The sequence below is a fragment of the Bacillus rossius genome, chromosome 18, assembly GCF_032445375.1.
Source record: "Bacillus rossius redtenbacheri isolate Brsri chromosome 18, Brsri_v3, whole genome shotgun sequence".
Classification (NCBI taxonomy): Eukaryota; Metazoa; Arthropoda; class Insecta; order Phasmatodea; family Bacillidae; genus Bacillus; species Bacillus rossius.
Genome location: NC_086345.1, coordinates 29,630,499 through 29,656,197, shown reverse-complemented (window position 1 = coordinate 29,656,197; position 25,699 = coordinate 29,630,499). Strand labels below are relative to the sequence as shown.

Sequence of the window (25,699 nt, the reverse complement as noted above, 5' to 3'; positions counted from 1 at the left end):
TAAATAAAAAAATGTTATAAGGTTAGGAAAACTCAAATTATGGTTGATTGTCATCATTTGTTTGTTGTTGCACACATACTTGCCAATAAATATTTTTTCCTTAAATTATTTTAACCAATATCTCTATAGCCTATATCTTTTATTCATTGTTTTCAAATTAAATGAAATTTAACACAACTGCAAGTCTTCTCGAGGAATGAAGGTGCAATTTGTACAGGGCTGAATCGCTCTAACCCACTGTTGCCAACCAAGACACATTCAAGGTTAGCAAGCCTTCCCCTGAGAAATAGTGAAAGTTAAGGACATCACAGCCTATTTATGTGAACTGTTCTGTTGACCTTAAGATAATTTTGTTGAACATGATGCGTATGTTCATATGCACATGTATGAATGCAGATGCATCCCGTATGGTATGTTGAGTTTAGTTTTCACAAGTTGTGTCTGTGAGGTGTGTGCATCGCGCCATCATAGACTGAGCACAGCATCGCCCCTCGTGCTTGTGACCGGCGTGTGTCGCTCCGCGCGTGAGGGGCACGGTCCCGAGACACGGAGCGGCACAAACAAGTGCAGAGTCCGTGTTGACTGAAACGTGCCATGTTTGAACAGTCCGGTTTCTGGGTTTGTTCCGGGGCGTGCGGTGCTCGTTGCTGTCTAGATGATTGTCTGTGCTCGCCCACGGTTCCGCTCTGGGCCGTGCTAACATTTATGGGAGTGTAGTCTCTCTTCTGACAGCGTTTTCAGTAGGGAATATAGACATTTGTGGAGGCATTTACTTACTTGCCATTTCTGTCTTTTTCATCCACAGGGAAACCTATATTTTTACTTAGATTAACCAAGTCACTCCAACTATATACAGATATAAATCTCAGCTCTGCGACTGTGTATCTTCAACAGTACCTTCACGATAGATATATTTTGAAGAAATCCTACCTATTTTGGTCATTACCATGTTGTAACTTCTGGAAAAAAGTGATTTGAGGCTTTTCAGAATATTTTGTTCAGTTTTTGTTATCGGAGGATATGTTTCTCTTAGCTACCATAGGTGGATAATGTAAGCATGTGTAACGTGCTTTAAAAGTCAAGCATCAAACATAAATAGATGCAGCTGTTCCCTCACACTCGTCCTGTGTGTTCTCGGTCCGGCGTGCTCCGCAAATGCGCAGTGGAGGTTTCTCGAACGATGCTCCTTCATGGTTTCAAAGTGAGGTTAATGTTACTAAGGCGAGAGACCAGACCGCGATGCCAGGTCCGGTGCTGGCTGGCGGCCCTGAACAGACGCGTGCGGCCCGCTGACGTAAGGCATGCCACGCGCGCCTGGCCGGATTACTAGGGTCGTCGCTACCCCCCTCCCCCTCCTCCACCCGCGCATTATCCTGCCTCCTGCTGTTATCTATCGCTGAGCGGCCTTGGGAATTCTGCGGGCCGTGGCGTGAGCGAGCGACGCTATTCTCGACGCTTCGGGCGTCGGGTCGGCGTGGGATGACGCGACTCGCCCCAGCTGCTCTCGTCAGTTCTGGAAGGCCCCCGCAGACTACGTGAGCAGGGACGCCGGCCTCCGCGTGATTAGGCATTTTTAAGTAAGATTAATTATTAGCAATGTAAATATCGTAATTAATAAAACTATGGAAAAATAAACATAGTTGGGCTATCCCTTATGAACCCAGTTCTCCATACATCATTAAATCGTAACATTGTTATAAAACACTCGGGTATGTATCTATAAATATAGTTAGTTGGTGTTAATTAACATGTTCAATTTTGAATAAACAAACATCACATACATTTCAATCATGTGTTATTGTTTGATTAAACGAATACCTTCCATTGGAAATACCTATTTTTAAATTTATTAACGCAACATGAAATTATTTGGCTCTCATTTACGATAAACAATATATTTATCTGTATATAAAGTTTTCAGTAAATAATGGTCGAAAAATTGATATTATTTATTTTCACAGTTAAATTCTTATTAACTTTTAACCTAACTGATTGCTACAGAAATATATTTTTTTACTAACCTTCCCACTAAGAAGGAGAAAAAAATTAATTATATCTCACTATCCAATCATAAAGTTTGCTGGATAAAATTACTTTTAATCATACAAAAATATTTGTTTTGCAAATGCCATTTTGGCACGCCATAAAAAATATTTTTAATATTTTTTATTATACTCTATGTAAGGTTCAGTTACACTCCATATACTTTAAAAGATACAGTTCGCTATTAAAAAGAATAATCAGTCTTCCGTGCTGCAAGAAGTAAAAATTGATTAATTTCTAATTATGTATGTACGCGTATTTGAAATCTCTATCTTTGTATCGGAATATATATTTGATTCGGAATTTTCGCCGAACTTTCACGACCAATGAAGCAAAAATAGCAAGCGAGTGGCGACGCGAGTGGACGGCTCGCACGGAGCTGAGCGAGTGGCGACACGAGTGGACGGCTCGCCGGAGCTGAGCGAGTGGCGACGCGAGTGGACGGCTCGCCGGAGCTGAGCGAGTGGCGACACGAGTGGACTGCTCGCCGGAGCTGAGCGAGTGGCGACACGAGTGGACTGCTCGCACGGGGCTGAGCGAGTGGCGACACGAGTGGACGGCTCGCCGGAGCTGAGCGAGTGGCGACACGAGTGGACTGCTCGCACGGAGCTGAGCGAGTGGTGACGCGAGTGGACGGCTCGCCGGAGCTGAGCGAGTGGCGACACGAGTGGACTGCTCGCCGGAGCTGAGCGAGTGGCGACACGAGTGGACTGCTCGCACGGAGCTGAGCGAGTGGTGACGCGAGTGGACGGCTCGCCGGAGCTGAGCGAGTGGCGACGCGAGTGGACGGCTCGCCGGAGCTGAGCGAGTGGCGACACGAGTGGACGGCTCGCCGGAGCTGAGCGAGTGGCGACACGAGTGGACTGCTCGCCGGAGCTGAGCGAGTGGCGACACGAGTGGACTGCTCGCACGGGGCTGAGCGAGTGGCGACACGAGTGGACGGCTCGCCGGAGCTGAGCGAGTGGCGACACGAGTGGACTGTTTGCCGGAGCTGAGCGAGTGGTGACACGAGTGGACGGCTCGCCGGAGCTGAGCGAGTGGCGACGCGAGTGGACGGCTCGCACGGAGCTGAGCGAGTGGCGACACGAGTGGACGGCTCGCCGGAGCTGAGCGAGTGGCGACACGAGTGGACTGCTCGCCGGAGCTGAGCGAGTGGCGACACGAGTGGACGGCTCGCACGGAGCTGAGCGAGTGGCGACACGAGTGGACGGCTCGCACGGAGCTGAGCGAGTGGCGACACGAGTGGACTGCTCGCACGAAGCTGAGCGAGTGGCGACACGAGTGGACGGCTCGCACGGAGCTGAGCGAGTGGCGACACGAGTGGACTGCTCGCACGGAGCTGAGCGAGTGGCGACACGAGTGGACGGCTCGCACGGAGCTGAGCGAGTGGCGACACGTGTGGACGGCTCGCACGGAGCTGAGCGAGTGGCGACACGAGTGGACGGCTCGCACGGAGCTGAGCGAGTGGCGACACGAGTGGACTGCTCGCACGGAGCTGAGCGAGTGGCGACACGAGTGGACTGCTCGCACGGAGCTGAGCGAGTGGCGACACGAGTGGACTGCTCGCACGGAGCTGAGCGAGTGGCGACACGAGTGGACGGCTCGCACGGAGCTGAGCGAGTGGCGACACGAGTGGACTGCTCGCACGGAGCTGAGCGAGTGGCGACACGAGTGGACGGCTCGCACGGAGCTGAGCGAGTGGCGACACGAGTGGACGGCTCGCACGGAGCTGAGCGAGTGGCGACACGAGTGGACTGCTCGCACGGAGCTGAGCGAGTGGCGACACGAGTGGACGGCTCGCACGGAGCTGAGCGAGTGGCGACACGAGTGGACTGCTCGCACGGAGCTGAGCGAGTGGCGACACGAGTGGACGGCTCGCACGGAGCTGAGCGAGTGGCGACACGAGTGGACTGCTCGCACGGAGCTGAGCGAGTGGCGACACGAGTGGACGGCTCGCACGGAGCTGAGCGAGTGGCGACACGAGTGGACTGCTCGCACGGAGCTGAGCGAGTGGCGACACGAGTGGACGGCTCGCACGGAGCTGAGCGAGTGGCGACACGAGTGGACTGCTCGCACGGAGCTGAGCGAGTGGCGACACGAGTGGACTGCTCGCACGGAGCTGAGCGAGTGGCGACACGAGTGGACGGCTCGCCGGAGCTGAGCGAGTGGCGACACGAGTGGACGGCTCGCACGGAGCTGAGCGAGTGGCGACACGAGTGGACGGCTCGCACGGAGCTGAGCGAGTGGCGACACGAGTGGACTGCTCGCACGGAGCTGAGCGAGTGGCGACACGAGTGGACGGCTCGCACGGAGCTGAGCGAGTGGCGACACGAGTGGACGGCTCGCCGGAGCTGAGCGAGTGGCGACACGAGTGGACGGCTCGCCGGAGCTGAGCGAGTGGCGACACGAGTGGACTGCTCGCCGGAGCTGAGCGAGTGGCGACACGAGTGGACTGCTCGCCGGAGCTGAGCGAGTGGCGACACGAGTGGACTGCTCGCCGGAGCTGAGCGAGTGGCGACACGAGTTAGCGTTTTTGAATAACGATCATCAACTATATTCCATGTCTTATCGCCTGTGGAGCCGCCCCATTTCAGTTACCACTATTGAGGAATGGTGATCAACTATACTCCACGTCCAGTGGCGGACCCAGGATTTCAGTTTGGGAGGGGCTTTACTCAGCTGAGGCTAGGCTTTATCAAGGCAAACACTAAAACAATAGTGGACCCAGATGCTTTTGGAGGGGGCTTGAGCCCCTTAGCCCCCCCTCTGGATCCGCTACTGTCCACGTCTTATCGAGTGAGGGCACCAAGTCGAAGTGTTGATTAGCGGGAATGCACGGCAGAGAAACAGATCTGGGTGGATCGAGGACTGCCGACAGCTGGCCCATGTCGCCGGCGATGTCTTGTCCGGCCAGCTGGTTGTCTAGGAGCCGAGCCTCGGGCGACGAGGCCAGGGTTGTGCGTGGCCACGGGTCAGCATGTGCGTGCGGCCGCGGCTCGATACGTCCAATATCGACTGTCGCTCGTCCCTGCCGTGTCTGGCGTGTCTGGCGTGTGTGGCGTGTCCGCTAGCCACCACTGCACTCGCCTCGGGTCATTGCTGACCCTGATAGCCGGGCGCGTCTTCCGAGTATTAATAAAAAAATCATGACACATCTATTTTTCCAATAATCTGCCGTTAAACAAGTAGCACTGCAGATTAAACCACAGGGCAATCACAGACAAACCTCTTACACCCCTTAAGCCACACAGCAATCGAGACAAACCTCTTCCTTCTACCCTCTACGGGAGTCGTGTTTCATAAGAAATATAATTTAACGTTCTCTTGGATTCACTTAAACAGAGCGTGCCTTGTGTTCAAAGCTTCCTGGATTACAAATTTCCTGGTTGGAACGCGAGGGAAAAATTTCGAACAGGAGTCAGCGTGTAAAATGTTCCGATCGCTTTCAAGCACGGCCTTGAAGTTGGCGTGGACGAGGTTTAATACCATTTATTGATCTCAGTTGCGCCGATAAAGCGAGGAGACGGCTTCAACAACCTCCTGACACGGGGACAAGAGGCGGTGTCAGTCGTGGTGCAGGAGAGTGGCTGGACATGCACACAGCCTCGTGGCCGGGCTGCGGCCAGCTGATAACACCGCCGGAAATAGTAGCGTCCGGTCGGGTCGCCTTCACATTCTCTCGGCCACATCACAATACTACTAGAGGTCAAACCTTCTACAATACTCTTAAAATTGGACATTAGCCATTGCTGATTGACACTGCATGCAATAGAGAAACATCCAAGCGGACAAAGAGATGAATACACAAACATATAAAACATGCCAAAGCCAACCAAAGTAAAAAATTTGCTTAGACAACACAGAGAATTTCGTGGAAGGAATTATTCAGAAAAATGTCGCAACGCAGACGAACATAGTGAGCTGACGACGATGAGTCAGTTGCAAAAAATACAGTAGTTACAGACCAAAAAACGACCTTGGAAAAAACAGTGAATAACAGGCGAACTCAACGATGATACAAAACTGATATTCTAGACAAAACAACGACGACAACACAGTTGAACACAGAGGCTTCCTAAGACAAAACAGTTGCGACGTTTCGGAAACTGTCATTACCTCCCATCATCAGGCACATAGAGTTTTTCTTTAATTCGTTAAATATTATAGTGAATGGTTTTGAGTAAAAATAAACAATGATGCAGTTACGTTAACCATATAAAGCCACTGTTGCAATCGACTGGTGTTCGGCGCAATCCTTCGCAGCGCACGACAGGTGTCCGGCGAGGGTGCTGTGACTCGTGCTAGTTGGCTGTCCGTGTGTGGGCCCAGCTCTGGTAGACACCGTGGTGCACTGCCTCCTGGCTGACAAGGCCAGGGACCAGAGCATCACAGCATTGCCCTCTATATCTCCTGGTGTCCATGTGTGGGACCTCGGCATCTGGGAGCAGTGGTGTGGGCCCAGCTCTGGGAGACACCGTGGTGCACTGCCTCCTGGCTGACAAGGCCATCGTGCACTGGGTTCACTGTCGCTCTCTGGTGTCCGTCGCTTGAACATGGGGACAGGTGTTGCCGAAAGTCTGTCGGACCTGTGGTTGTGGAAAGGGCCCTATTGCAACCTTCAAGAATGTCACGCTACGAGGAATTTCGCTCCAACATCTTGATGAGCCCATTATTGAAGACGTTAGTGCAGGCTTACATTAGAATGCTGTAGCTTGCTTTCTTGCTGCTGACATGGACAAAATAGTATGAAACATTTGTTAGTTTGAATAAGATTGCAGACTTTCGCAGGTAGGTGTTGTTTGAAATATCAGTTTAAAATATTTAATTCCTCCCGTTTTTTTGACGTGACAACGTCTTATAAATCGATGAACGCCGGCTGCACGCACGAAAAAGCATGACTCATTGTCACGTTCCGCCTGAGCCGAGCGTGCAAGCGAGAGCGCGGAACAAGCGATAGAGAGGCACGATCGGCTTGTGACGCATCTATCTCTCCTCCACTCACGTTATCACGTAAAATTATCGTCCGTAAACCGACTTTGGAGACAACCCCCTTTTTTACTTTAACCGCACGGCCATTAAGTCATTTACCAGACTGATAATTAAATAATGTATTTTAAAAATAACACACATATTCGGACTTGTAATTTTTTACTTATTTAACTGGGTGGTATAAAGAGTTAGGATATTTGTCTGAACCACTGTTAATGTGTGGAGCCTGGTGTGAGGAGCTGAGGAGCAGTAAGCAACACTGTGGCGGTGTTGCAGTGTCACGGAGCGCTACCAGAAGGTGTTCTGGAAGGACGTGAAGGTGGGCGACCTCATACACCTCTCCAACAACGAGTTCATCCCTGCGGACGTGCTGCTGCTGCGATCCAGCGACCCGCACGGCTTGTGCTACATCGACACCTGCAACCTGGACGGAGAGTCCAACCTGAAGCAGCGCCAGGTGCCGCCCGGCTTCGTGCACAAGGTGTCTCCCCGTTCCTCCTTCTCGGTGTCTGCCCGGCCAAACACCTTCACCATCCCAAACAATATCACCACCACCACCAATACCACCACCATTACCACCATTACCACTACCACCATTACCACCATTACCACCACCACTACCACCATTACCACCACCAGTACTACCATTACCACCACCAGTACTACCATTACCACCACCACCACCATTACCACCACCACAATTACCACCACCACCATCACCATTACCACCACCACTACCACCACCACCACCATTACCAGCATTACCACCACCATTACCATCATTATCACCACCACCACTACCACCATTACCACCACCACCACCACCACCACTACCACCATTACCACCACTACCACTACTACCACCACCACCTCCACCACCATTACCACCTCCAACACCATTACCACCACCAACATTACCACCACCACTACTACCATTACCACCATTACCACCACCATTACCACCACCACCACAATTACCACCACCACCACCATTACCACCACCACTACCACCACCACCACCATTACCAGCATTACCACCACCATTACCATCATTATCACCACCACCACTACCACCATTACCACCACCACCACCATTACCACCACCACTACCACCATTACCACCACCACCACCATTACCACCACCACCACTACCACCATTACCACCACCACCACTACCACCATTACCACCACCACCACTACCACCATTACCACCACCACCATTACCACCACCACCACCATTATCACCACTACCACCATTACCACCACCACCACCACCACCACCACTACCACCACCACCACCACCACCACCTCCACCACCACCATTACCAGCATTACCGTCACCATTACCATCATTACCACCACCACCACTACCACCATTACCACCACTACCACCACTACTACCATTACCACCACCACCACCATTACCACCACTACTACCATTACCACCACCACCACCATTACCACCACCACCACAATTACCACCACCACCATTACCACCACCACTACCACCACCACCACCATTACCAGCATTACCTCCACCATTACCATCATTATCACCACCACCACTACCACCATTACCACCACCACCATTACCACCACCACCATTACCACCACTACCACCATTACCACCACTACCACCACCACCACCACCACCACCACCACCACTACCACCACCACCACCACTACCACCACCACCACCACCACTACCACCACCACCACCACCACCACCATTACCAGCATTACCGTCAACATTACCATCATTACCATCACCACTACCACCATTACCACCACTACCACCACTACTACCATTACCACCACCACCACCATTACCACCACCACCACAATTACCACCACCACCACCATTACCATCACCACTACCACCATTACCAGCATTACCACCACCATTACCATCATTACCACCACCACCACTACCACCATTACCACCACCACCACCATTACCACCACCACCACTACCACCATTACCACCACCACCACCATTACCACCACCACCACTACCACCATTACCACCACCACCACCACCACCACTACCATCATTACCACCACCACCACTACCACCATTACCACCACCACCACCATTACCACCACCACTACCACCATTACCACCACCACCACCACCACTACCACCATTACCACCACCACCACTACCACCATTACCACCACCACCACCATTACCACCACCACCACTACCACCATTACCACCATTACCACCACCACCACCACCACCACCACCACTACCACCATTACCACCACCACCACCACTACCACCATTACCACCACCACCACTACCACCATTACCACCACCACCACTACCACCATTACCACCACCACCACCACCACTACCACCATTACCACCACCACCACTACCACCATTACCACCACCACCACTACCACCATTACCACCACCACCACCATTACCACCATTACCACCACCACCACTACCACCATTACCACCACCACCACCACCACCACCACCACCACTACCACCATTACCACCACCACCACCACCACCACCACCACCACCACCACCACCACCACCACCACCACCACTACCACCATTACCGACACCACCACCACCACCACTACCACCATTACCACCACCACCACCATTACCACCACCACCACTACCACCATTACCACCACCACCACTACCACCATTACCACCACCACCACCACCACCACTACCACCATTACCACCATTACCACCACCACCACTACCACCATTACCACCACCACCACTACCACCATTACCACCACCACCACCATTACCACCATTACCACCACCACCACCACCACCACCACCACTACCACCATTACCACCACCACCACTACCACCATTACCACCACCACCACCACTACCACCATTACCACCACCACCACTACCACCATTACCACCACCACCACCACCACCACCACCACCACTACCACCATTACCACCACCACCACTACCACCATTACCACCACCACCACTACCACCATTACCACCACCACCACTACCACCATTACCACCACCACCACTACCACCATTACCACCACCACCACCACTACCACCATTACCACCACCACCACTACCACCATTACCACCACCACCACTACCACCATTACCACCACCACAACCATTACCACCACCACCACTACCACCATTACCACCACCACCACCACCACCATTACCACCACTACCACCATTACCACCACCACCACTACCACCATTACCACCACCACCACCATTACCACCACCACCACTACCACCATTACCACCATTACCACCACCACCACCACCACCATCACCACCACCACCACCACCACCACCACCACCACCACCACCACCACCACCACCACCACCACCACCACCACCACCACTACCAGAACCATCAATACCAACACTGCCCTGACCCCACTGCCCCCCCAACAGCACCCTCACATCTAAGAACCACCCTTGACAACCTCAACATCAGCACTTCCACCATAATTTCCTAACCAGGTGGTGAAGAGGCAAGACACTGCCATCTCATTTCAGCTTTCCTTGATGTTTTTTTAATAACTCCAGGAGAGTGCTGTAAATTTTTTTACTATAGGACAAAATATTCCTAACTTGCTTATCAACTGCAATACAATGACTTTATTGTTGACTAGACTTTCAGATATATAATAATTTTTTTTTATTATTTTATATATTTCTCCAGCATTCTACCTTTCCCTTCTTTTTTTGTATCATTTTTCGTTCCCCTTCCACACCATCTTTCCTTTTCCGTCTACCTTAATTATCCCACCCACATCGGCTACTCCTACCCCGAGAGATAGTACTGAACTACGTGTGTTTGTACAGAATAAATGTTCCATGATATTCCCATTGATGTGCTACAGCAAGCATGACAATAATTATGTTTGGTTTTTCAACTGCAGTAACGTTAGACTTGCTGTAGGAATGTTGATAAATTCCCATATGAAAAAACACGACTTTAACCACAAAGAAATCATAAAGTGGAGATGCAAGCCTGGTTCTAATAGTTTAAGGAAGGGTGAAGTTTTTCTGCCTGCCAGAAGGATCTAGGAGACGTCCGGACTTCTATCATTATCCCTAGTGGCAGCTGTTGTACAGGATGTTTCCATTGTGTCTTAAATGTTGAAGAGCCACTTCATCAAAACAAAATCAAAGACTAATAATGTTCACGGCCATTGTCTGAAGTAGCTTGGCTTCTAGGTTGTAGTAGGTAACTGCTCCCTGATGATGGCGACTGCAATGTCGACCAAAACGTCGGTGAATTGTTTGCCAAGGACACGGCTACAACCCAGAAGCCAAGCTACTTCAAAATCAAAGAATACTTATTCTTGCATGTTCTGTAAATAAAGCTGTATTAATTATCTGCGTCGAGATCCACCGAGTCCGCGAGGCCATCGTGCAACCTGTTGGCGCGAGCGTGCTCCCTTGCAGCAGGCGCTGTGTTGTGTGTCGCAGCAAGACGTGTTCGAGCCCAGCAGGTTCCGGTCCGTGGTGGAGGTGGACCTGCCCACCACCAAGATCTACCGCTTCCACGGCGCCATCGTGCACCCGGACGGCGCGCGCGTGGCGCTGGGCACGGAGCACCTACTGCTGCGCGAGTGCGTCGTCAAGAACACGGACTTCGTGGAGGGCATCGTCGTGTACGCCGGTACGTCCGTCTCATTTCAGTTTTTCCAGGATTTTTTTTTTTAAAATAACTCCAGGTGAATGCTGAAAAATTTTTTTTACTATAGGACACAATATTCCTGACTTGCATATCAACTGTCCCAATACAATGACTTTACTGTTGGCGAAACTTTCAGATATACAATAAAATTTTTTTATTATTTTATATTTTTCTCTAGAATTCTACATTTCCCTATACCCTCTTTTTTTTTAATCATTTTTCTTTCCCCTTCCACACCATCATTCCTTTTCCGTCTACCTTAATTATTCCATCCGGTCCTGTGAAACACGCACATGTACCAAGTTTTGTTCTTTGTTGACTGTGCATCAATATTATTCTTTTATATGTGTCAAAGAAGGTAATGACTAAAAGCTCTGACCGAAAATTGGACCTTCAAAATTCCAGCTAACTTAAGGGCCCCGCCTCGTCAGGGGTGTATGTGTGTCGGTGAGGCGGGATGATAAGCACAACGCTCGCTGGTGCTTCTAGCGCGGTGTCTCCTCTGGACTGGCGCGCAGTCTTCTCGTCGTGCGTATGAGCGGCGACCGTATCATTACATGGCCGAGAAATGAAGATAAAGGTGTAATTCAAGTCCCTCAAGTGCTTTCAAGAATCTGTACCGGTTGTTTTACGCCTAAAAATTACTCTGAAAACATGCGTTTTAGCCATTTCAACTCTTCTGAAAATACAGTTTAACAACTTAATCCGAAATCAAAAGTACTTTTCGGCCCTCAGCGAGCTCTTAAATGCTTTTCGTAAGCAGACCCCACTATGATATCTTGAGTAGTTTTGAAATCGCATTGTTTTCCTTCAAGCTCTGCACACCGTGTGTGTGCCCGGGTAGGCGGGGGCCTTAAGAGGGACGGTTTGAGTGAGTGAAGTGGCACGAAGCAAGTGCCACGGTCGAGTGGGAACACGGGAACGGTGTGCTTCCAGGCCACGAGACGAAGGCGATGCTGAACAACGGCGGGCCGCGCTACAAGCGCTCCCACCTCGAGCGCATGATGAACCTGGACGTGGTGTGGTGCGTGCTCATCCTCTTCGTGCTGTGCATCATCGGCGCGGTGGGCTGCAAGCTGTGGCTTTCGTCCTACCAGGACGTGCCGTTCGTGCCCTACGCCACGGACCCCGTGTACGAGGGCATGCTCATCTTCTGGACCTTTGTCATCATCCTGCAGGTCGGTGGCGTAGCCAGGATTTGTGTATGGGGGGGGGGGGGAGTAATTTAGAAGCATGGTCCCCCTCCCCATTAGTCTGGGGGTCCTCCCCCGGAAAAATTTGGATTTTAAGGTGTAACTAAGTGATTAAATATTGTAATGGTAAAAATATTATTAATTTTTTAATAAAAAAAATGTTTGAGTAATGAAGTAAGAAATTGACGATATTTTTATCAATCCAAGTGCAGTGTTTACGTCCACTCAAAATCATAAATAATGCCTAAAGCTCGACAATACAACAAGAAAAAATGAATAAAAAATTGTTGGGTTTCGGCAGAACTGACCTATTCCTCGAAACAATTAGCTATTGTGCAAATCGGAAATGGGTTTTAAACAAATGAGCTATTATTTTATAAGTTTTTTAATCGATTATTAACTGGCCTCATAGAGTATAGATGATGTGTGTATTGTAACCCATTTGGGTAAAGAACTCTATTGTTTTTTAAAGGGCTGTGGAATGTGAATGCCAAAGTTAGGATTCCAAGTCCGTCATCCACTGTCTGTCTCTGCCTTAGGCTCTGTTCCCTGCTGAACTCAAACCTCATTCTTTTATTTTTGAAATATGTTGAGCAAAGTAAGGTAAATTATCAGAATCAAAAATTTGCTGGCTAAACCTTGTAATTGTTAGTTTGCTGAACAGTGTGCATGATCTCACAACATCCACTTTCTTTGGCCACGCTAGAGTTGCCATTACTATGTTTTAAACAGAATCCCACCTGACTTCAACAAAAATTTCTCGGAGACTGTCTCTATTATTTGTAAATTGTAAAGTACTCTGGTTTTTTTTTCTCCCTTAAAATACTGCAACTGGGTCCAGCAAGGTGATTAGGGCTCATTTCTCTACAGGGTCAACCCACATTCTTTGTTATTGGATGCATTGTGGAATGGCTTTCCTGTTTCCCCCGCGATGCATTCTGTCACTGCTACGTCGCAGCATCTCACTGTCTCACGCTCAACCGTCTCTGACCACCTCTGTTTCGACAACCAGTACAACTCAAATTCATTAATTCATTCTCTAAAAGTTAACATGCAAAATACTTTAAAACTCTGTCACTCTATGTTGTTGTCATTACCACATATTATTTATGTGATATTCCTGGAAATTTATTACAGTTTATTCCTTGCATTTTATGTTTTGTTCTAAACTTTGTCAACTGATACTAAATGTTACTTGCAAGCTGTGAAAGGTCACACAAGTGATAATTATGAACACGGGTGAGTTTTCACCGCTTGTAGATAGCAGCTGGTGGCAAGATCGGGAGTGAAATTTGAAATAATGGCTAGCCATAGTTACAAGTTTACTACAAGAATAGCCTTGAGGTTGTAGAGGGATGAGTGGATGGAGCTGTAAATCTCGGAAGGAAATGAGAATGTGCAAGGAAACAAGGGTGATGTCTGTTGCTCACAGGTGATGATACCTTTGTCGCTGTACGTCACCATTGAGATGGCCAAGCTGATCCAGGTGTACCACATCCACAATGACGTGAACCTGTTTGACACAGATACCAACAAGCGCGTCGAGTGCCGCGCGCTCAACATCCCCGAGGAGTTGGGCCAGGTGCGCTCCAGTGTCTCTTCGTCTGATGCACAGCACTGTACACTTGTACACTGTGCAGTGAAACCTCGTCAATAAGAACCCTGCTAATACGAAACTCTTCGTTATTACATTTATTTTCACAGTCCCTAGGAATTATGTAGGAGTTACAGTGCTGAATAATTTTTGAAGAGAAAACTTATTAAACTGCGTTGAGCGATTTTTAGTAGGGGCAAAACTTATGGGTTCGCGTCACCGACATGCTAGTGACGTGTTGCGCCAGACTGGTGACGCGAACCAGCCTGTGCACATGTGTACTAATACATTGTATATACTCGACTCTTTTTTGGACGGGTAAAATCTTATGAGTTCGCGTCGCCGAAATTCTAGTGATATAATACCAGAATCATTTTCTTGCGTACATGTGACTTAGAAATGATGTCATGTTACACATTTAAAAACAAAGTTTTAAGTTTTCACTTTTGTTGGCATTCCCCATGACTGCCTTTTCGTTTTTTTTTGTTTAATAGAAAAGATTGCTTATTGTGTAATACAATCTTGTTTTGGTTTTGAGGGTAAACAGTTACATGCAGTAAAGGATGGTTAATAAAAATATCCCATAGTAATCTAGAGAAACATGGTGAAGTTTCAACTAAAATAATACTGATGCTTTGCTTTGGTTATGTATTTTTGTAGGTGATAACCTTTACTATGTTCTTAATTCTTTAAAGTGTGATACAGGAGAAAAGGATTTTTGGGCCACAGGTATAGCTATCTTACATTTTTATTTTTAAATTCATAAATAAAATGTACATTTGGTGCAGTATAAAATAGTGTGCAAGTTTTAACGTTATTTGAATTTGATAAACATTATGTCAGATTTATGATTAAATTTTGTAATAGTTTGGTTAATACAAACCGTGTTATTGCAAGATGGAAAAAATATGATCCCTTCAGGGTTGTGTTATAGAGGCTTAACTGCAGTAAAAAGTCAAGAAGAATCTTCAACTTTTATTGCAATTAAATAAGTCACAGTGTATAAAGTACCTGATTTCTATATAATCAGTGCTTTTATGGTAAGAGATTTACTTTTATTTTAATATTCAATATTCATGTTGTTCAAATCCTCTTATCCTCTTTCTCATCATGTTAGTACAGTATGTACATTGAAGTGCTATGGCAAATAAAGCTCATAAAACAAATTATTACAAGAGCCAAGATGTTTAGAAATCATATGTATGTCTAACATCATGTAAAAATAATTACTCTCTTTTTTTAACAAAAGAAATCCACACTTGGATTCAGTACAAGTATCCAATATATTTACGTAACATTATACTTGTAAATGTTGGAATGTATTACTCAATTGTGTTTAATTTATTGTGTGTGCTTTCTGCAATAATAAAAACTTCTATGATATATATATTTTTTTAGCCTGGCAGTGGTGCAGTTAAGTTATTTTATTGTGATAAAGATCAAAAGAATAAATAATGTAAACAATTATGGTTTTTAAATAACAGTTTCCACATGCGAGAGATCTGTCACATGGTTGATGACAGGCCGCGAGAATTTAGGGGGTCTAATAGCCAACTCGCTCCCGTTTGGGCATGCAGTGGGTGCTCTGATGTGTGTGTTTGCGCCGTGCCATGCCGTTCGCGCTCCGCAGTAGCCAGAGAGGTGCGCACACGAGCGTGCCGTCCCAGAGACGGCTTGTTGCACTGAGGGTTTGTGTCGCTGATGCGGAGGCGTGCGAGGTCTGGGCGTCTGGTGACTTGTTCGGAATGTTTCCGCAGGTGCAGTACGTGTTCTCGGACAAGACCGGGACGCTGACGGAGAACAAAATGATTTTCCGAAGGTGCACAGTGGCGGGCGTGGACTACAACCATCCTCCGCCAGAAAACTTGCAGGTGACAATATGAGGGCAATGAAGCCGTCTATACCTGGCATTAAGTTGCGTACCAGGTTGTGTGTTACGAGCGGACGTAACAGCATGCACATGGCGCTATGTTCTCCTTTCACGTGGGTTACAGAACTTTGGGTGAAACAAGTGGCAGAATTGGTTAGAAAACATGCCTTCCTTTATTACAGATCCACTGTTTGTGTGTTGTACTTGATAAGGATATTAACTGTTTGGAAACAGCCTTTTTGAATGAGTACTATAGCTACAGTATTGGTGCATACTCATTAAGTGGACTATTTATAAAACCTTAATTCTTCACCTCTCTTGAATTGTTTTTGTTTTAACAGATATTCACTTATTGTAATATAAATAAATGGGTGTAAAACATCATGCACGTGAAAATAATTAGGATGACTTAAGCAAATTTGAATATCAACTTCATTAGACACAGTGAATATATGTTGAAAATAGTTGTCACAGAACAACTAAAGCAAGGGATGTATTGAGTTAAAATTCTAGACTTAGCAGTTAAATAAAAGTAATAAAAAAAATTTAAAAAAAAATTTGGAAACCCAAATTTAGCCTTAAGTTGGTGCAAGCCAAGGCAGTTGTTCCAAGTGTAGTACTTTTATTAAGGCATAGTTTTAAATTGCTGGTAGTCAAAGAGTTGTTTTTTATATGCCAATGTATGAGAATACCATAGTTATATTTCTAATTTCTCTAATTTCACATGTTAGCTTGTTTAATGGATGAGGTTATTGGTCGTGGGACAGTCCTTGTGTACTTGTGGGACATGGCAGGAGTGTGGTTGTGAAGTGCGTGTGGCCAGAGAACGTGTGCCTGCGCAGAAGCTGTCGCTGCGGCCCGGCGCGGCCGTGCCGCTGCTGGTGAACACACGGCTGCAGGAGGAACTGGCTCTGCTGGGGGAGACGACGGGGGAAAAGAGTGCACGGCGCGAGCTGAGGTTCAACTGCCAGCCCCAGCGCCTGCAAGAGTTCCTGCTGCTCCTGGCCGTGTGCAACACTGTGGTGACCGCGCGGCACCCCCACCACGACATGGTGCGTAGCTGTCTCTTGCTTGCGTACACATACTGGCCGTGTGCAACACCGTGGTGACTGCGCGGCACCCCCACCACGACATGGTGCGTAGCTGTCTCTCGCTTGGGTACTCATACTGGCCGTGTGCAACACCGCGGTGACTGCGCGGCACCCCCACCACGACATGGTGCGTAGCTGTCTCTCGCTAGCGTACACATACTGGCCGTGTGCAACACCGTGGTGACCGCGCGGCACCCCCACCACGACATGGTGCATAGCTGTCTCTCGCTTGCGTACACATACTGGCCGTGTGCAACACCGTGGTGACCGCGCGGCACCCCCACCACGACATGGTGCGTAGCTGTCTCTCGCTTGGGTACTCATACTGGCCATGTGCAACACCGTGGTGACAGCGCGGCACCCCCACCACGACATGGTGCGTAGCTGTCTCTCGCTTGCGTACACATACTGGCCGTGTGCAACACCGTGGTGACTGCGCGGCACCCCTACCACGACATGGTGCGTAGCTGTCTCTCGCTAGCGTACACATACTGGCCGTGTGCAACACCGTGGTGACTGCGCGGCACCCCTACCACGACATGGTGCGTAGCTGTCTCTCGCTAGCGTACACATACTGGCCGTGTGCAACACCGTGGTGACTGCGCGGCACCCCTACCACGACATGGTGCGTAGCTGTCTCTCGCTAGCGTACACATAATGGCCGTGTGCAACACCGTGGTGACCGCGCGGCACCCCCACCACGACATGGTGCGTAGCTGTCTCTCGCTTGCGTACACATAATGGCCGTGTGCAACACCGTGGTGACCGTGCGGCACCCCCACCACGACATGGTGCGTAGCTGTCTCTCGCTTGCGTAGACATACTGGCCGTGTGCAACACCGTGGTGACCGCGCGGCACCCCTACCACGACATGGTGCGTAGCTGTCTCTCGCTTGGGTACACATACTGGCCGTGTGCAACACCGTGGTGACCGCGCGGCACCCCCACCACGACATGGTGCGTAGCTGTCTCTCGCTAGCGTACACATACTGGCCGTGTGCAACACCGTGGTGACCGCGCGGCACCCCCACCACGACATGGTGCGTAGCTGTCCCTCGCTAGCGTACACATACTGGCCGTGTGCAACACCGTGGTGACCGCGCGGCACCCCCACCACGACATGGTGCGTAGCTGTCTCTCGCTAGCGTACTCATACTGGCCGTGTGCAACACCGTGGTGACCGCGCGGCACCCCCACCACGACATGGTGCGTAGCTGTCTCTCGCTAGCGTACACATACTGGCCGTGTGCAACACCGTGGTGACCGCGCGGCACCCCCATCACGACATGGTGCGTAGCTGTCCCTCGCTAGCGTACACATACTGGCCGTGTGCAACACAGTGGTGACCGCGCGGCACCCCCACCACGACATGGTGCGTAGCTGTCCCTCGCTAGCGTACACATACTGGCCGTGTGCAACACAGTGGTGACCGCGCGGCACCCCCACCACGACATGGTGCGTAGCTGTCCCTCGCTAGCGTACACATACTGGCCGTGTGCAACACCGTGGTGACCGCGCGGCACCCCCACCACGACATGGTGCGTAGCTGTCTCTCGCTAGCGTACTCATACTGGCCGTGTGCAACACCGTGGTGACCGCGCGGCACCCCCACCACGACATGGTGCGTAGCTGTTTCTCGCTAGCGTACACATACTGGCCGTGTGCAACACCGTGGTGACTGCGCGGCACCCCCACCACGACATGGTGCGTAGCTGTCCCTCGCTAGCGTACACATACTGGCCGTGTGCAACACAGTGGTGACCGCGCAGCACCCCCACCACGACATGGTGCGTAGCTGTCTCTCGCTTGGGTACTCATACTGGCCGTGTGCAACACCGTGGTGACCGCGCGACACCCCCACCACGACATGGTGCGTAGCTGTCTCTCGCTAGCGTACACATACTGGCCGTGTGCAACACCGTGGTGACCGCGCGGCACCCCCACCACGACATGGTGCGTAGCTGTCTCTCGCTAGCGTACACATACTGGCCGTGTGCAACACCGTGGTGACTGCGCGGCACCCCCACCACGACATGGTGCGTAGCTGTCCCTCGCTAGCGTACACATACTGGCCGTGTGCAACACAGTGGTGACCGCGCGGCACCCCCACCACGACATGGTGCGTAGCTGTCCCTCGCTAGCGTACACATACTGGCCGTGTGCAACACAGTGGTGACCGCGCGGCACCCCCACCACGACATGGTGCGTAGCTGTCCCTCGCTAGCGTACACATACTGGCCGTGTGCAACACAGTGGTGACCGCGCAGCACCCCCACCACGACATGGTGCGTAGCTGTCTCTCGCTTGGGTACTCATACTGGCCGTGTGCAACACCGTGGTGACCGCGCGACACCCCCACCACGACATGGTGCGTAGCTGTCTCTCGCTAGCGTACACATACTGGCCGTGTGCAACACCGTGGTGACCGCGCGACACCCCCACCACGACATGGTGCGTAGCTGTCTCTCGCTAGCGTACACATACTGGCCGTGTGCAACACCGTGGTGACTGCGCGGCACCCCCACCATGACATGGTGCGTAGCTGTCTCTCGCTAGCGTACACATACTGGCCGTGTGCAACACCGTGGTGACCGCGCGACACCCCCACCACGACATGGTGCGTAGCTGTCTCTTGCTTGCGTACACATGCTGTGTGCAGATCTTTTAACGAATAACCACTAGATTGAATACTGCTCGACACATCCGAGTGGTGTCTGTTTACAAAATGCAATTAAGACTCTGAGGGCAGATGATCTGTTAAGTTTCCATATTTGGTTTTTAAACTGTATTTTTAGAAGAGTGAAAAGGGCTTAAACACACGTTTCCAAAATAATTTTTAGGCATGGAATAACTGGTACAGATTCTTCAAAGCACTCTGGGAACCTGCATTACACCTTTATTTTAATAATATCTTTTTAATAATGTTATGGTTACCGCTCGATATCATAGTTTCTCCAATCACGACTAGAAGACTGCGCTTCATGGAGATAACGTGCTAGAGACTCCATGGAGTGTGGCATTTATCATCCCGCCTAACTGACTCAAATACACCCTCTCTAGGTTGGCCCTATAAAGGTTAATTGATTGAAAAACTCTTTATTTATGTAACAATGAATAAACATTTAATTTCATAGAAACTTATAATTATCAAGTCTAAAAATATATTACAAATGCTAAATACATTATACCTTATACCACAATACCTGAAATACATCACACCTCTAATATTTAGCTGATAACCATATTTTAAAGTTTTTATGAAATGTTTATTCTGGCTTAATTATGTAAGGTTATAAGTTGTCTTTATATTTTCAATAAAACAAATACCATTTATGATACAGATGTCTGCAGTATTTTTTATTTTATTTAGAACGCTCTATTTTTGAAACTAAAGTACCTATAAATGTAGCAATATTTCCAGTAAAATACTTATTGTTAATACACATCTCTTAATATATTAGCATTAGGCAGTAACTATTTTATTTTTGGATAACCTGTGAATATGAAGAATCATTTACCATGAGAAAAGGAAAAAATAAATAATCCTGGATATAAAATGGCTACAGACTGCACGTGTTTCATTACCTATTTAGTGAAGCTCCATTACCATTTAGGCCACGAACAAAATAAATGCTATGTTACTAAAGATTTATACAAAATAATTTGATGATTTGCTGAAGAAGCACATGCAATAAATTCTCATCTTTCAAATATTATTCTTATTCCGATATCACCCACTCTATAACATTTTTTTTTCCAGTCACATATACAATTTCTCATGAATACGCTGTGCTTTCTTCCTGTAGTAAGATTCCCCATTTTCCAAGGTTTTTTTTTTCACCCAATAATTTTTTTGGTGTTTCAACCGCCATGATGATCACAACTGTTACTCTTTAGTAATCATTGCAATATCTTTTTCACAGAAACACCCACTCACAAACTATGTGCGAGATGTCATTCTTTCATTAAGAAACAGCAGGTTAACCAACCTTGGAGCTTGACGGAACTTGTGCTACGCAGTGTTGCCATGTGGTGTGGTCAAGTTTTGAATTAGCAGTGCACCATGCTTTTTCAAACACATTTTATAAAAAATTGTGCGCAGTTTATTCGGGTGGATATGGTTTTGTCACAAATTGTTCTTGGGGTCTTAAATTAGATTTTTTTTTAAACATTTTGAAGTGGTCCTAGTTTCAAAAGTATGTACATATTTTCAGGTCAATGTTATACTTGTACTTGTAGTTGTTACATATTTGAGATCATGTATATGTATTTCAAAATGGTTTCAATATACTTGCAGTCCTAATATACACTTTTATATTTGAGACCGTTGTTTTGGATTATACGGTTTGTATTTGAGATTTAATTACATTTGAGGTTTCACTGCTTCTGCTACGTCGAGGCAAGTAGCACGCAAGCCACACTGTTGACTAAGTCTCATGAGAGACATTGGTGGCAGCAAGCACTAAGGCATCGCTCGTATGGGGAGACGACCCCCACATGAGTGATGTGCCTTAGAGAACGAGTGAAGTTGGTGCTCAAGTGGTCCCATTGTCGCCCGTCTCGAGCCGAAGCGAACGGCAGACTGCGCCTGGCTGTTGCAGATGAATGCGAGTGGCGTCATTGAGTCGGCCCCCGGCGTGTCCAACCCGAGCGGCGCGCGCTCCTCGCAGGCACGCACGCCGCCCAGGGGCATCGACAAGTACTCGCCCCTGGCAGAGTCCCGCTCGGTGACCCCGTCTCCCCCTCCCCCGGCGCCCGTGGAGTCCCCCCCCTCCGCCAAGGGGCCGCGCGGCGCCCCGCGGCCGCGCCTGCTGAACGTGCCGTCGCTGCTGGCGGGACGGTGGGGCCAGGCCGGGGCCCCACACGCCCCGCGCTCCGCCACGCCCTCCCCCTGCGAGCTGGCCCCCATCTACGAGGCGGAGAGCCCCGACGAGCTGGCCCTGGTGGACGCCGCCCACAGCTACCACTGCCGCCTGGTGCGCCGCTCCGCGCAGTCCGTGTCCGTGTGCCTGCCAGGTACTCGCCACTCTGTCATCACGACTGGCAGCTTCAAACCAGCCAGCAGTCACGTACACTGTAGACAATTACTCTTTTCCTCAAGCATGTCTAGGCCAGTTTTTTACTCTTAAATGTTGGCTATTATAACTATTCAAGTAAAATCTGTAATCTAAGTGATATCATAACTGTTAGTTTATGAAACAATATTTCATACCTTTTTTATTTAGTCAGCCAGCGATCACGTACGCTGTAGACAATTACTCTTTTCCTCAAGCATGTCTAGGGCAGTTGCTTATGGCATACACCTAATGTATTTTAAATAAATAAAAAAATAACTTTTTGTGTACAATAGGTTTGTGTGCATTGTTACGGGGATTTTTGCATTTATCTGATAGGAAAGACTTTGTATGGCCATCAGAATATCCATTTCTGTTTGCGAATACTGTGAGACTGTGAACCGTAGAACTGAAAGGAAATTAGCTGTGTGGAATTTTCCCAAATTTTTTAAAATTGTTTATTTAAAATGTATTAGAACACAAAATTTTTTTATGAATTTTATTGATGTGTTAACATTTAAGCTCTCGGTATATGGCATATCATAGGGGTAATTTCGTGAATGGAACAAAGTCCACTGGATTGGAAATGTGCCAACTAAGGAAGTCTTAGAAATCTCTAAAAGATAGCGGACCTGCGTTATTCATCCTAGGGGTGTGCGAAGCTTCGAGTATTCGAAGTTGAATCAAAGATATTTTTTTCCTTCAACTTTGGCTTCGACAAAAATAAACTTCGAGTGGAAAAGTCGAAGATTTTTGCCAGAAACGTTTGGCCCACTATTTGGATATATATAGATACATGTATATATATTGATATATATAGAGTGTTTTAAAATGATTCAGGTTAGTTTTTTTTACTGTATTTATTTGACGTTTATGCAGATTAATTTGTTGTTTATTATACCCGCTGACACTTTTAAAATTAAAATTTACTACGTAGTAGCGATATATTTGTTTTATTTACATTTGCCGGCACAATTTGTCACTAGGCCGAAGTAAACCAATATGGTAAAATAAAATCACTGAATTATTTATTTGGGCGAATAATAAGTTACAACTTGCCTTAATGTTAGCACCTTTCCCGTGAAGATAATATGTAGTTTAATTAAGGTAGGTTATGTAGCAATGTGCGATGCATCCTTTAGTTAACGACTTGTTTGCCTACATTCCTAGTACATTTGTAATTTACAGAGATTACCACAAAATGGCAATCACCTTAATTTTGATAGAGTGCACAAAATGATTCATATGTTACGACGGTTAGAAACGTAACGAACCAAATAGGAATGCGGGAACGTCATGTTTGTTTACGTTCGTCGATCGATAAAGGTTCAGCCGCCACAAAAAGGCAAAGAGAATGCGACAAATGAAGCACGCGCTGCACTCTGGACATGCGCCAAGATAAATGTTTCTTTCTCTCATGCACACGTGATCGTACAGGGGAGAAAAAAAAAAATCAGATGAGCGCGTGTGCCTAGGTATCGTCCGTTTAAATTTTGCAAACGCGATAGTAGGGAGCAGGGTGTATTTTTCTGTTTTAAACTGCAGCATGCCAAACATGAATGTTACGTATATATTATTATATTATGAGAGAAGCAGTGATCACAATTCAAGCACATGCAAAGTGTGCAAGAAAGTGCTATCCACTCCAAGATGTAAGTACGGTAATAACTGTAATAATTTTTTATATTAAATTTATGTTATTTCAAATCATTTGACTTCAATTTTTTTTCTTCGACATTCCTTCGTACAATATAAGCTTCAATTCGACTTAGCTTCACATTTAAAAAGAGACATTCGCACATCCCTAATTCATCCATATACCATATATTACATTTTGTGAACATTGGGGGATGTACTAAGTGTATTGTTTGACAAACTAAACTTTGTAATAGTAGAACTATCCTTTAATACTTTGTTATAATTTATAGTCTTAAAAAGAAATAATGACAACTTAAAAAATACGCACTACAATTATGATAATCCTTGGTTAATATTGACATTTAGACATAGCACAGTGATCACCATACTATAGAGACACAAGAAATTTAAAACCTGCTATATTTGACTTCATGTTAAATAAAATAATTTTGTGATGAAACTTTTACTGTTAAATCTTAAATGTTGAATCAGCTCTAAGGTTAAGATTTGTTTGTCAGAAGTATTTACATACTGATTTCTGTCTTGTAAACACTCTCTTTCTCTCTCTTTCTCTCTTTCTTTCTCTCTTTCTCTCTCTCTCTTTCTCTCTCTCTCTCTCTCTCTCTCTCTCTCTCTATATATATATATATATATATATATATATATATATATATATATATATATATATATATATATATATGTTTTAAAATGATTCAGGTTGTTTTTTTTTTTTTTTACTGTATTTATTTGACTGCAACTTTTAGTTTGAAAAATACTTAAAAGATAGCACGCGTTCGTAAGGCTATAGAGAACCAACAAAATGTTAAATATCATTGATGCCATGTTTGTGCCAGCACAGTTTTCCTGGCCACTAAATTATAGGTATTTTTAGAGTTGTGATTGTATCTTGTAATGATTATTCAAGATTACAAAATGTATTCTAGGATAGTTTAACTACCGTAAAGTTTCCTTTGGCACACAAATACTCTTACTATGTATTTTGATGTTTACGAAAGTTACTATGTATGGGTGCATGTTGCAACACTTGGGTCCGTCATCCTGACGACCTTGGCTTGTAGCTGTAGCAGTTTCTGCATGCTTGCACATCGGACATTGCGTGCTTATTTGTTTGTATTATATCTGGTGCATACTAAAAATTTTTTTTATATTTATCATGTTCCTACATTATTTTGAAGAATTCTACATTTAATTTTGTATCCAACTTTCACCGTATAAGTTTATTTGCAACATGAGAACACATGACTTTGCTTGTTTCTGAAGTTAGATGTAAATACATCACTGGAAATGGAAAGTACGGAAAGACATGCGCACATTTTTTTTTTTACATTTTTCTTATGATTTTGGGTTATTTTATTTTAAAGTGTTTATGGTGTTGTCAGTTTGGATTGTGCCGAGGTTAGGTTAGGTTATAAGTAGCGGGCGGGAGGCACAGGAGTAGCTGTGACCTGCGCAGAATCTGGTGGGATGTGACAATACTTTATGAATCAAGTTTAGTGGTTGATATTTTTAAGCTTTATGATA

At 47.1% G+C, this 25,699-nt stretch overlaps 1 protein-coding gene across 4 annotated transcripts in view; it reads left to right on the top strand.

The window, feature by feature from the left end:
* Positions 1 to 25,699, top strand: part of LOC134541267 (phospholipid-transporting ATPase VD) — a 62,752-nt gene that overhangs the window by 4,499 nt on the left and 32,554 nt on the right. For 3 of the 4 annotated variants that reach the window (XM_063384559.1, XM_063384561.1, XM_063384558.1), the window contains exons 3-9: positions 7,309 to 7,513; positions 11,507 to 11,699; positions 12,654 to 12,895; positions 14,343 to 14,492; positions 16,262 to 16,375; positions 17,217 to 17,426; positions 22,067 to 22,481. In XM_063384559.1, coding sequence (XP_063240629.1) covers positions 7,309 to 7,513; positions 11,507 to 11,699; positions 12,654 to 12,895; positions 14,343 to 14,492; positions 16,262 to 16,375; positions 17,217 to 17,426; positions 22,067 to 22,481 — 1,529 coding nt within the window. The remainder of the gene's footprint in view (positions 1 to 7,308; positions 7,514 to 11,506; positions 11,700 to 12,653; positions 12,896 to 14,342; positions 14,493 to 16,261; positions 16,376 to 17,216; positions 17,427 to 22,066; positions 22,482 to 25,699) is intronic. The other variant, XM_063384560.1, reaches the window with a different exon arrangement.